The sequence below is a fragment of the Rhamphochromis longiceps genome, linkage group LG3 (genome assembly GCF_057381845.1).
Source record: "Rhamphochromis longiceps isolate RC_006_pf linkage group LG3, R_longiceps_female_GT1.1, whole genome shotgun sequence".
NCBI classification, from domain to species: Eukaryota; Metazoa; Chordata; class Actinopteri; order Cichliformes; family Cichlidae; genus Rhamphochromis; species Rhamphochromis longiceps.
This window is the reverse complement of record NC_140559.1, coordinates 17,646,141-17,659,907: the sequence shown is the minus strand read 5'-3', so window position 1 is coordinate 17,659,907 and position 13,767 is coordinate 17,646,141. Positions and strand designations below refer to the sequence as shown.

The 13,767-nt window shown below is 43.3% G+C and overlaps 1 protein-coding gene across 1 annotated transcript in view; it reads left to right on the top strand.

Annotated features, from left to right (window-relative positions):
• Window positions 1-13,314, top strand: part of LOC146673236 (uncharacterized) — a 35,689-nt gene extending 22,375 nt beyond the window's left edge. Inside the window, exons 2-3 of the mRNA XM_085401757.1 lie at window positions 10,570-10,679; window positions 11,377-13,314. Coding sequence (XP_085257883.1) covers window positions 10,662-10,679; window positions 11,377-12,795 — 1,437 coding nt within the window. The 5' untranslated portion in view covers window positions 10,570-10,661 and the 3' untranslated portion in view covers window positions 12,796-13,314. The remainder of the gene's footprint in view (window positions 1-10,569; window positions 10,680-11,376) is intronic.
• Window positions 13,315-13,767: the final 453 nt, after the last annotated feature.

Here is a 13,767-nt window from a genome sequence, read left to right as displayed (position 1 = left end):
CTCTCATGTGCACTTCACACTCAACCGACGTGGAGACAAATATAAAGAGACACTGTATACGCGATCACACTCCCCAAGCGTACTCTACAAACCGGGTCTAGGTACCCCTGCCCCTGGAGGGGGGAACTGCACCCAGACCCAGGTGGTGTTACCCTTTTCCCTGCGATGTGAAAGGGGCAGACCGCCCCGACTCCGCAGCAGCAAGGAGGCCCCACACCCCAGACCGCAGCCGGACGGCCAACTCCTCCTAGCCCCCCCGCTCCAGCAGGCCGCAGAGAACGGGGGTGAGAGAAGACTCCAAACCTCCCTCCACCCGCTCATAGTAGTGTTGACGCATGTGTGTTCTAAGGTGCAATTAAAACCCAGGAGGGCATAGAGCTACCTGCCAGAGAGCAGCAGGTAAGCGCATAGTCCCTCCTGTTAGCCCTCAATGTCTACATGTATTTAAAATTGAGAGGTGGGCAACGATGCCAGGGGTGAGGTGTACACCCTGATGGTAACTTGGACTCCGTGTATTGTGCCCACCCCCAAGATCCTATATGTATGTGTAATGAGGGTGTGAGTAATGTGAATGTCTAAGTTGTGGGATAAAATTGAGGCAGAGGCAGCCAGAAGGGGACGGGGGGGGGGGGGGGGGGTAGCCTCCTCTGCATCCTGGTGACATACCCCTACTCCAAGGCCCTGCATGTGTGGGTGGTTGTGGTGGAGCGGGAGGAGGGAGGCAGCTGGAGATGGGGAGGGAAGGAAGGGAGGGGCAGTGACCCCTCCCTGGGGCCAGCTCCCCCGCTGACCCCAGTAGGCACTCCCACACTCCGCGACCCGCCAGGGAAAAGGGGGCCCAGGCCCATCCAGACCGGGGCCCAGTGCAGCAGCGCCCCCCGGCCCCACAGAGCCCGGGACAGTCCACCCAACCCCACCACAGAGAAAACTGCACCCACCCCACCATCCACTCATCATCCAGACTACATGAGACAATAGACGCCCAGGCTGAGATCTTCCTCCACCTCTCCTGTATCTCCCCCTCCTGCAGAGAGTTCCTGAGGGGAGGAAAGCTCCTGCAAGGTGTAACAATCTCCCCCACCGGTTGAAGAGCCCCACAGGCGACTCGACACACCGGCGGCACCCTGCGCCAGGGATGGGCTCCCATGCACCCACCCGCCCACAACCCCGGCAACACACAAACCAGGACCCAAGGCCCCGAGGCCCAGCCAGGGCCCCGGCCCAGAGATGGAGCGCCCCCAGACCCTCACGCCCATCCCGGACCCACCCAGGGGCAGACAGGCTACCAGGTCAGTAACCCACGTCCATCATCACAGACCCTCCCCTAGCCCCGCTGCACGCAGCCACGAGGAAATGGTCAGAAAAGAGCCCCCAACCGGACATGACCGCTACCCCGGGTTGAGCCCCCCAAGGAAGATGCCTCCGGGGAACCCCCCGACGCCCTAAGTCTGTCCCTGCCCCCACACCAATCACAACATTGAAGGCGGGACCAAACTATGACCCCCCCACCCCCACTAGGTGATGGAGCCGATCAAAGGAGCCCAGAGCAATTGATCTGATGTGGTGGCCGAGGCTGTATCAAAACTAATGTAATCTAATAGATAATTTCTATATTGGTTAGAATTAAGATTGTTTTTATTTTTCCAGTTCATGAGGACAGTTTTCTTGGCTATGCATAGGGCAGTGAAAACCATATGGGCTATATTGTTTTCTGAAGTGACATTATCTAAGCTGCCCAACAAACACACTAAGGGGGAAGTTGGAATGTTACATTTCAGACACTTTGATAAGTCTTCACATATCTCGTGCCAAAACTTCTGCACTGGTGGACAGAACCAAAGAGCGTGAATGTCATTGTCTGGTGTATTGTTTTGACAGTGTGAGCAGTTGTTGGAAGATGTAAAGCCCATCTTGAACATCCGATGACCTGTATAGTGTACTCTATGTAGTATTTTGTATTGTATTAATTGCAGACTGGGATTTTTAATCAATTTAAAAGTTTTTAAGCATACCTGAGACCAGAAGTTTTGGTCTAAACTGACTAATAAAGCTGCTTCCCACTTTGCAATAGGAAGGGATATTGATTCATCTAATTTAGAAAGTGTTCTATATATTTTAGATAATAATTTGGGGGATTTAAGAGTAAGGAAATGTGCCACACTTGGTGGTGTTTGTAATTCAACTTCACTGAGGTTAAATTTCTTTTTTATAATGGATTTAATTTGTTGATATTCTAAAAAAAATTTCTTGTTGATCCCATATTGTGCAACTAGTCTGTCAAATGGGATCAATTCTGTTCCCTCCAATATATGTTCTAAGTATTTAATTCCTTTACAACTCCATTCTGGGAAGTTAATCATATTATTGTTTTGTAATATGTCAGGGTTATACCAGATAGGAGTACGTTTGCATGGGATTAGTGAAGACTCCGATATTTTTAGAAACTCCCACCATGCTGTCAGAGAGGAGCTGATGTTGATACTTTTAAAGCATTCATGTCTTTTGATGTTTGAGCTAATAAATGGTAGGTCTGAAATCTCTAGATCCTTGCATAGTGCCTGTTCAACATCTAGCCAGGGCTCATCTAGGAAGGTATGTTTTGACCATTCTGAGATGAACTGAAGCCTGTTGGCTAAGAAGTATTGGTGAAAATTAGGCAGATCTAATCCTCCTCTATCCTTGGTTCTTTGTAGCGTTTTTAAGCTGATACGCGAGGGTTTATCTTTCCAAAGGAATTTGGAAATATATGAATCCAGAGATCTGAACCAATCTTGTGATGGTTTGTTAGGGATCATCAAAAATAAGTAATTTATTTTTGGCAAGATCATCATTTTTATAGTGGCGACCCTTCCCATGAGTGATATGGGTAAAGATTTCCATCTAGTCAGATCGCCTTCTACTTTCTTTAGAAGTGGGATGTGATTTAATTTAGTTAAGTCTGAAAGCTTAGGAGAAACATTAATACCTAAATATTTAATATTTCCTGATTGCAGTGGGGCAGAGGAAGAATTATGGAAGGAGCAGTTAATGGGGAGAACTGTAGATTTTGGCCAGTTAATTGAATAATCTGAAACTCTTGAAAACCAGTTTATTAGAGTAATTACCTCAGAGAGGTTGGTTTGTGTGTTTTGCAGAAAAAGCAACACATCATCCGCATAGAGACTGATTTTATGTTCTATGTTCTTACATTTTATGCCCTTAATTGTTGTAGCCTGTCTAAATGCTGCTGCTAGAGGTTCGATAAAAATTGCAAAAAGTGAAGGGGAGAGTGGGCATCCCTGCCTGGTGCCCCTCAGGAGACAGAAGCTGGAGGATGTCTGGTCATTTGTTCTGATACGAGCTGTTGGGGAATTGTATAATATTCTTATCCAGTTTATAAAAGAGTTTCCGAAACCAAATTTGTGTAAAGTTGCGAATAAAAATTTCCAGTTAACTCTGTCAAATGCTTTTTCTGCATCTAGAGATAATATTATGGTTTCAATGTTTTTATTGTATGAGTAGTCTATTAAATTAAGTAATCTATGAGTGTTTGTTGAGGAGTGCCGACCTTTTATGAAACCAGTTTGGTCAGGGTGAATTAAGAGGGGGGTTATTTTCTCTAATCTCTTTGAGAGAGCTTTGCAGATTATTTTAAGGTCTACATTTAAAAGAGAAATTGGACGATAGCTTGAGGGAAATAAAGGGTCTTTGCCTGGTTTTAGCAGGAGACTAATGTTGGCAGAGTTCATATTTGGTGGTAGTCTGCCATTTTCCTCGATTTCCTGCAACATTCCGTGGAATACTGGTGCCAGAATTGTCCAGAATTCTTTGTAGAATTCTGCAGGGAAGCTGTCTGGACCTGGAGCCTTATTATTGGGCATTCTTATCAGGGCTTCCTGGAATTCACTTGGCGTCAGTGGCGAATCCAGTTCCATTGCTTGACTGTCTAGTAATTTTGGGAGATTTACATTGTCAAGAAACCGATCAATTTCATTTTTAGATGGGTTTATTTGTGGTAAGTATAAAGTTTCATAGAAATCCCTAAAAATGTTGTTTATTCTTCCAGGGTCATATATTGTGTTCCCCGATAAATCTTTAGCAGCACATATAGTTGTTTTTTCTTTATTTATTTTTAACTGGTTAGCTAGAAATCGACCTGATTTGTTACTGTGTTCAAAATTCTGCAAGCGAAGTCTTTGTATAAGGAATTGTGTTTTTTTATTAATAGTTTCATTTAATTCTAGTTTTGTCTTGCATATTTTGTTCAATGTTTCCTGATCTTGGTTGCACGCGTAGGCTTCTTCTAGTGATTTGATGGTTTTTTCTAATTCCTGAATGTTTTTGTTTTCTTCTTTCTTTTTGTGTGATGAGAAATAAATTATTTTACCTCTCATCACAGCTTTTCCTGCTTCCCATAGAACAGACGCAGATATTCCGGGGGTGTCATTAAAGTCTAAGTATGAAGTCCATTCCTTTTTAAAATATTTAATAAAGTCTTCATCTTTAAGCAGTGATGTATTAAATCTCCAGTTTAGAAATTATTTTACCTCTCATCACAGCTTTTCCTGCTTCCCATAGAACAGACGCAGATATTCCGGGGGTGTCATTAAAGTCTAAGTATGAAGTCCATTCCTTTTTAAAATATTTAATAAAGTCTTCATCTTTAAGCAGTGATGTATTAAATCTCCAGTTTTTACTTGGCGTAGTATTATTCTTGTGCATTAGTTTTAAAGATACAGGAGCATGATCACTGATAGCTATAGGATGAATCTCAGTGTCTGAAATGTCACTCAGCAGTGAGCTGCTGACCAAAAAATAATCCAGACGAGAGTAAGAGTGATGAACATGCGAGAAAAAAGTATATTCCTTACTGTTGGGGTGAAGGGAGCGCCATGCATCGCGAAGGCCAAAGTCGCTCATATACTGTTTGATTATATTTGTGGATTGCCAATTGCGCTGAGTTCCTGTTGTGTTGAGCCTATCCATTTCTTCATTTAGTCCAAGGTTGAGGTCACCGCCAAGAATGAGTGCGCAATCGAGGTGTTCATAGAGTGCACTAAAAAATCCGTGGAAGAATGAGGGTTCATCAACATTTGGACCATATATACTTACAATACATAGTTTTTTGTTCAATATTGATAGTTTAATAATTAGAAATCTACCCTCTGGATCTATAACTGTATCGAGTACTGTAAAATTAACATTTTTATGTATTAAAATTGCTACTCCCCGTTGTCTAGAATTATAACAGGCTGCAAACACGTTAGGAAACTCAGGTGTTTTAAGCTCGTTTAAACCTGTGACAGGTCTGTGAGTTTCTTGTAATAAAACAACATCTGCCTGTAGTTTTTTAAGCTGGTTAAATATCTTTAACCTCTTTCCTCTGGTGCCAGCTCCATTTACATTCCATGTGTTATGACTGTGACCGTAATTGTGTGTGGATTTGAGTGTCCAGGTGCTCCTCCAGGATTGGTGCATCCAGGGTGGATGGCTCACACCGATTGGCTGAGGACTGGGAGGCAGCGGATAAGAAGAGACCGCCAGGGACTGCCCAGTCATTCATCCTCGGCCCAACCCAGCCGGCAGACCGGTCACTGTGTCAAAGTCTTATGTAATGTAAGAGCATGTAAGGGTGGACCGCCTTTTTGGTTGATCAGTTTTCTCCTGTTTTTGTTAGGTAGGGAGGAAAGTGATTGTCGTTTTGTTTAGTTCCTTTGAGTAGGTAAGTTTCGTTTATTCCTGAGATAGGCTACTTTTGTTTGTTGTTTTGGCCTTGGGTTCACCCTGAAGTTATGATATGCTCCCTTCCTTTGTTTAACTGCACTTATTGTAAATAAATCACTGTCACTAAAAATTAAGTGTGTGACGTGCTGCTTGGGGTTGGACGGGGATGGATCACCCTTTATGTTGTGGTCTGGCTGCGCCTAGACGGGCCATAACATAATTGGGGGCTCGTCCGGGAATGCCTCAGAATGCCCATAATTGTGTGTGTATGTCTAATGATGTACGCTGGGTGTTTCGTTTAGATAGGTGGAGAGAGTGTGGAAACATCCCTTGTTTGCAAATAGAAAGAGAGGGAGAGGGAAAAAAAGTGTGGTGAGAGGCTCCATAAGTCTGACTATGTGTGAATATTCACTAATATGAACAAGCGTGGCTTGCTTATGTGTCCTGCAAGTCTGTGCGTGCTGTGAGGCTGTTGTGAATGTGCTGGCGTTGAGCGGATGTGTTTGCGTGATCGTGGTGTGAAAATATGGAGAAATAGAGGGTGTTTGTTTGTAGGTGAGTGGGGAAGTAGGTGATCACAGCAGTGAAAGACAAGAAAAAGAAAGAAACCACATGAACTGTGAGCAACAACAAAAAAAAAGAAACGAAACGGAAACATTCCAATTAAAGTAATGACGGAGGGTGACGGTGTTATATCTGCTATGATATCATATTGATATTACTAGGTTAAACAAATGTTAAAGGAAAAAGTGTGAGTGAATAAGAAAAGAGTGTAGCGGTTTCTTATCTGGAGTGCAGTCAGTATAACCACGGTGTGGTGCCGGGGTCGCGGTACAGCTGTCCGTCCACAGCGATGACAGCACGGGAGCCTTTCTGGATAAAGCTACGTCGAACTGGGAACAGGACCTTGCGTCGTTCCAGGATCTCTTTGGGGAACTGGTCGTTCACGCTGAAGTCCGTTCCTTTCAGCTCTCTGCCGCGACTCTTCACCTGTTCCTTTTGCTTGAATTGCCCGAATTTGGCCACGATAGGCCGTGGTCTCCCAGTCCGCGACCGAACTCCCCCCAAGCGATGTACTCTATCGAAGTCGATGTTCTTTACGGTGTCCTCCGGCAGCTTCAGGTGGATTTTGATGAAGCTTTTCACCGTTGCCTCCGCGTCCTCTCCGGTAGATTCTGGAATACCAGAAAACACAAGATTATCTCTCATGCTACGGGCTTGTAGATCGATAACGGACTCTTTTATTTTTTTATTTTCAATGTTTAGCTGGGTCACGTTATCGGTGAGAGATTTGACCGACTCCCGTAGCGTGGCATTTTCAGCGGCAAGCGTTTCCACCTGCTGCTGGCTGAATTCCAGGGATTCTCTCAGAGATTTAAATTCCCGGTGTAAAATCTCCACCAGGGCCAGCCTCGCATCGAAACTGGACAATCGCTTGTCGATTGACTCCAGGATGTCTGCGATGTCTTTGCCGGCAGGCGATGTTGTACCGGGGGATTCTGCCGGGCGACATCTCTTCGATGACGGCGTCTCAATTTTGGTCGGGGAGGATGTACTCTGGGCCTTCCTCATTACTAAATCTTGAAAACAGCGGTCGATGTAATCTTGGAGAGCGTCTAAACTCTCCCCGTTGTCCTCCAGGGTGTTAGAGATGACAGAACAGATGTTGTTAGTTATATGACAATCGATTAGTATATTTGGTAATATTGAAGCTTGAAAAACCTTTGTTAAAGTCTAAGCTACCATTTGCTTTTGCTTTTTTTTAAATTCCGCCAACTCTCCGGCGTCTGACGTCACCTACAACATGGGTCGCTTACCTTACTCGTCACTTCCGTCACTTACCTCCTCTCCCTCGTTTTTTTTGAAAATCTCCGTTTTCAAAAACACCCGTGTACGTGTTGACGTAGCCTCAGTCTGTGACTGGAAGCGCTAATTCGTCATTCGGCTTTTGTCAGACTAAAGTAACTGTTAAAACTGTTTGAAAAGCTAAGCTATACAACAAGGAGAGATTGAGAATTTCCTTTTAGCTCTCAGTTTATTTGATATTGACAAAAGTTAGTCAATTTTGTCTGTTCTTCTGTAAAACAAACTAAGATTTATTTTTAGAATTAATATTTTGTTTCTAAGTGGAATTGACAGTTTAGTAGTCTGTTTCGTTTGTTCTATTTTGAAACTTAAATGCTTTAGCGGCTGCCTTTTGTGTAGTTTGCAATATTTGCCTTTATTTATCTGAGAAAGTCTCATGTTCCTTAAGTACATCTACCCTGTTGAACTTATTATGGGAAATAAATATTTAAATCAAAACAAGCTGCTGATTATTTCACATTTTACTTGTGAGCAAAGGCACATTTAAAACACTTAAACCCCCGGAGAGCAGCCATTTGGCTTTTCTACCTTTAAAACCCGGAGAGCAGCCAAATGGCTTTTAGCTAGGCTTTAGCTTCAGCCAAGTGGAAGCTAAATTGGCTAGTCATCCATATGTATATTAGGTTGTTACCTGGGAATTCTGGAGGGAGGGGAGTGGGTGTGTGTGAATGAGGGGGTGGGGGAGCTGCTAAAAGCTGTGAACTTCCTTTTGTGTTTCATCGTCCTTTGTTGCTGAGATTTATTGATAAAAACAGTACAAAAAACCAACCATTTGTACACATATTTACAAATAATAATAAAAAGTGAGTGAGTACATTTCAACATTTTCAGCAATCACTCACAATCTTGGCACTGCCATGGTATCTGTAGTCTGCATTTACCACATGTGTATCTGTTGCAGTGAACACATCGCACAGTGGCATGATTGTTCTTGCATTTGTGTTTGACCTGACATATGACTCTTTTTCCAGGGCTAGGTGTGGAGGGTTGTGTCCAAAGCAACTGTTCTTTTCTTGCCTTCTTCGCAGCTACATGAGAGTGAGCCAACTCTCTTGCAAGCTCCACCAGGAAGTCCACCCGTCTTTCCTTCATCCCGGTGCATGCTTGATACAGCACATGTGCATTCAGTGCTGCCATGTCAATCATGTTATAAAACACGGCAACTGGCAACAACCTAATATACATATGGATGACTAGCCAATTTAGCTTCCACTTGGCTGAAGCTAAAGCCTAGCTAAAAGCCATTTGGCTGCTCTCCGGGTTTTAAAGGTAGAAAGGTAGAAGCCTGGGACTCCAATTAAATCTTACAAATATAGTTATTTGGCTTATATCGTGATATATATCGTTATTGCCTAAAATGAAAAAAACATATCGTGATATGAAAAAATCTCATATCGCCCAGCTCTAACTTCAACTGTGAGAGACAGAATGTGAAAAAAAAAATCCATGAATTCACATGGTAGGATTTGTAAAGAATTTATTCGTAAATCAGGGTGGAAAGTATTTGGTCAATAACAAAACTACAACTCAATACTTTGTAACATAACCTTTGTTGGCAATAACGGAGGTCAAACGTTTACTATAGGTCTTTACCAGGTTTGCACACACAGTAGCTGGTATTTTGGCCCATTCCTCCATGCAGATCTTCTCGAGAGCAGTGATGTTTTGGGGCTGTCGCCGAGCAACACGGACTTTCAACTCCCGCCACAGATTTTCTATGGGGTTGAGGTCTGGAGACTGGCTAGGCCACTCCAGGACTTTCAAATGCTTCTTACGGAGCCACTCCTTTGTTGCCCGGGCGGTGTGTTTTGGATCATTGTCATGTTGGAAGACCCAGCCTTGTTTCATCTTCAAAGTTCTCACTGATGGAAGGAGGTTTTGGCTCAAAATCTCACTATACATGGCCCCATTCATTCTGTCCTTAACACGGATCAGTCGTCCTGTCCCCTTGGCAGAAAAACAGCCCCATAGCATGATGTTTCCACTCCCATGCTTCACAGTAGGTATGGTGTTCTTGGGATGCAACTCAGTATTCTTTGTCCTCCAAACACGACGAGTTGAGTTTATACCAAAAAGTTCTACTTTGGTTCCATCTGACCACATGACATTCTCCCAATCCTCTGCTGTATCATCCATGTGCTCTCTGGCAAACTTCAGACAGGCCTGGACATGCACTGGCTTCAGCAGCGGAACACGTCTGGCACTGCGGGATTTGATTCCCTGCCGTTGTAGTGTGTTACTGATGGTGACCTTTGTTACTTTGGTCCCAGCTCTCTGCAGGTCATTCACCAGGTCCCCCCGTGTGGTTCTGGGATCTTTGCTCACCGTTCTCATGATCATTTTGACCCCACGGGATGAGATCTTGCGTGGAGCCCCAGATCGTGGGAGATTATCAGTGGTCTTGTATGTCTTCCATTTTCTGATGATTGCTCCCACAGTTGATTTTTTCACACCAAGCTGCTTGCCTATTGTAGATTCACTCTTCCCAGTCTGGTGCAGGTCTACAATACTTTTCCTGGTGTCCTTCGAAAGCTCTTTGGTCTTGGCCATGGCGGAGTTTGGAGTCTGACTGTTTGAGGCTGTGGACAGGTGTCTTTTATACAGATGATGAGTTCAAACAGGTGCCATTCATACAGGTAACGAGTGGGGGACAGAAAAGCGTCTTACAGAAGACGTTACAGGTCTGTGAGAGCCAGAGATTTTCCATGTTTGAGGTGACCAAATACTTATTTTCCACCCTGATTTACGAATAAATTCTTTACAAATCCTACCATGTGAATTCATGGATTTATTTTTCACATTCTGTCTCTCACAGTTGAAGTGTACCTCTGGTGAAAATTACTGACCTCTGCCATCATTTTAAGTGGGGGAACTTGCACAATCGGTGGCTGACTAAATACTTTTTTGCCCCACTGTATTTGTGTACATGACAGCATTGCTGTCCAGCATTGTGTTTATCAAAACTCTTTTTACAAATCCTGCTGTGTGTGTGTCCCCCAGGTGATTAACAGGAGGAGAAGAGTCTGGTGGTGCAACGGAGGAACAATTTCATCCATTTGGACTCAGCTCAGCCACTACAGAGGAAACAATCAATGACTTCAACACAAAAGGTGAGAAAAATATCACAGTTACAATTAGGGATGCACCGATACCGATACTGGTATCGGGTATCGGGCCGATACTGTAAAATGTGTGTGTACTCATACTCGTAAAAGTTAAGCGATACCATGAACCGATAATAATGTAGCCCGGATGGGAATTTGGGAGTAGATACTCATAATTCCCATGGACTTAAACGCCACGGTAACATAAGGTGTTCACAGTTGATGTTATGTGATGTAACTGTACCCAGAATGTAATTTGCCCTGTAATATGTCACAAGGTAAATACAGGTAATTAGAGCAATCAAACATTTATGCTAATCATAAAGTATTATTTTATGGTATGTAACTCAGAATGGAGTTTAAATATTGTTCAGAGTTCTAATTTCTTGTAACAGAAGTTACAAGAAAATACAAAGATCATATTTTATAAGCACACATTGAAACAACAATATCATCAGTTGAACTTGAAATTTCTTATGCGTAAAAGATTTTCTCTGCTGATCAATATTTCTTCAATAATGTCATTTTCATTACAACTCTCATTGTAGCACATCATTGTAATGTGATACTGCCACCAGAAGGTGGTGGAAACACACCAACAATGTGTTTGTTGACATGTTTGATTCAACCAATGGAGGGAGTTTCAGTTTGTTCCACGACTGCATTTCACTCATTGCCTCTGTTTGTATCTCTGTCACTGCAGGACCAACATGGAGCGAAAAGTCAGCGCTCTCAGGAGGCCGACAAACCTCACAGAAGAAAAGGAGAGAAAACCTACAGCTGTGATGAGTGTGGAAAGTCTTTTACCTGGGCTGGATACTTAAAAAGACACCAAGTCATCCACAGTGGAGTTAAACCTTACAGCTGTGACTTGTGTGGAAAGTCTTTTACCCAGGCTGGACACCTAAAAACACACCAAGTCATCCACAGTGGAGTTAAACCTTACAGCTGTGACTTGTGTGGAAAGTCTTTTACCCTGGCTGGAAGCCTAAAAACACACCAACTCATCCACAGTGGAGTTAAACCTTACAGCTGTGACTTGTGTGGAAAGTCTTTTACCCTGGCTGGAAGCCTAAAAACACACCAACTCATCCACAGTGGATTTAAACCTTACAGCTGTGACTTGTGTGGAAAGTCTTTTACCCTGGCTGGAAACCTAAAAACACACCAACTCATCCACAGTGGAGTTAAACCTTACAGCTGTGACTTGTGTGGAAAGTCTTTTACCGAGGCTGGAAGCTTGAAAAAACACCAACTCATCCACAGTGGAGTTAAACCTTACAGCTGTGACTTGTGTGGAAAGTCTTTTACCGAGGCTCGAGACTTGAAAAAACACCAAGTCATCCACAGTGGAGTTAAACCTTACAGCTGTGACTTGTGTGGAAAGTCTTTTACCCAGGCTGGAGACTTGAAAAAACACCAACTCATCCACAGTGGAGTTAAACCTTACAGCTGTGACTTGTGTGGAAAGTCTTTTACCCAGGCTGGACACTTGAAAAAACACCAACTCATCCACAGTGGAGTTAAACCTTACAGCTGTAACTTGTGTGGAAAGTCTTTTACCCAGGCTGGAACCTTAAAAAGACACCAACTCATCCACAGTGGATTTAAACCTTACAGCTGTGACTTGTGTGGAAAGTCTTTTACCCTGGCTGGACACTTGAAAAAACACCAACTCATCCACAGTGGATTTAAACCTTACAGCTGTGACTTGTGTGGAAAGTCTTTTACCCAGGCTGGACACTTGAAAAAACACCAACTCATCCACAGTGGAGTTAAACCTTACAGCTGTGACTTGTGTGGAAAGTCTTTTACCCAGGCTGGACACTTGAAAAAACACCAACTCATCCACAGTGGAGTTAAACCTTACAGCTGTGACTTGTGTGGAAAGTCTTTTACCCAGTCTGGAACCTTAAAAAAACACCAACTCATCCACAGTGGAGTTAAACCTTACAGCTGTGACTTGTGTGGAAAGTCTTTTACCCAGGCTGGAACCTTAAAAAAACACCAACTCATCCACAGTGGACTTAAAGCACACAACTGTGAGTTGTGTGGTAAGGCTTTTGCTCTAAATAGCGACTTACACAGGCATCTAGTTTCCCACTCTGGAATTAAGGCGTAGAGCTGCGTTTTTTTTGGAAAAAGTTTCAGTGACAAACGGTATCGAAATATTCACCTACGGATTCACACTGGAATTGATGTTTCCTGCTGTGATCAGTGTGGGAAACTGTTTGCAACAGATGCACAGTTACAACAACACACTGAGGAGAGACCTTATAAATGTGACCTGTGTGAGAAGACTTTTAAAGCTCCAAATCAGCTGAAAAAACACCAACAGATCCACTCCAGAAAGTAACTCTACAAGTGCAGTTACTGTGAGGATGTATTGATTTTTTATCTTGTAATTTTAACCTGATTGTTTGGAAAAAGTCTGATCAGTAAACTTATGGAGTTATACTGAATGAACTGTTTGGAAAAATGAAGAATTAACCTGAGTTTTATAGTGTAAACAGTAAAATGTAATTGGACGTTGGCAGAGATGCTTTTTATTTCAGGCGACGTTCAGCATAAAAACATTGAAGGAATTCCCTGACATACAATGTCAGGAGTGGAGCGAAGCACACTGATCCATTTCTCAACCCTGTCGTCACTGTGGTGGTGGGAAAGCGTTTCTCTTTAACCTTTGTGGAAAAACCTCCAATCACGAACGGGACCTAAAACCACATCAACGTAGCCACACTGGAGACAAAATGAACTACTGCAAAGAATGTGGGAGAGGCTTCCACACACCAAGTACATTAAAAATACATGACCTCTTCCACAGTGTGGTCAAAAAGCACATCTGTGACCAGTGTGGGTCATCCTTCACCACTGCAGGAGGGACACCATACAAGTGCAGACACTGTGACAACAGCTTCTCACAATCAGGTCATCGTAACAAACATGAACGTACACACATGGAAGTGAACTTCAGCTGTGACCAGTGTGACAAGAGCTTCAGGAATCTCAGTTCATACTCCGAACACAAACGATCCCACACTGTAAATAAACTGTTTCACTGTTACCAACATCAGCCTGATCATGCAGGACTGAA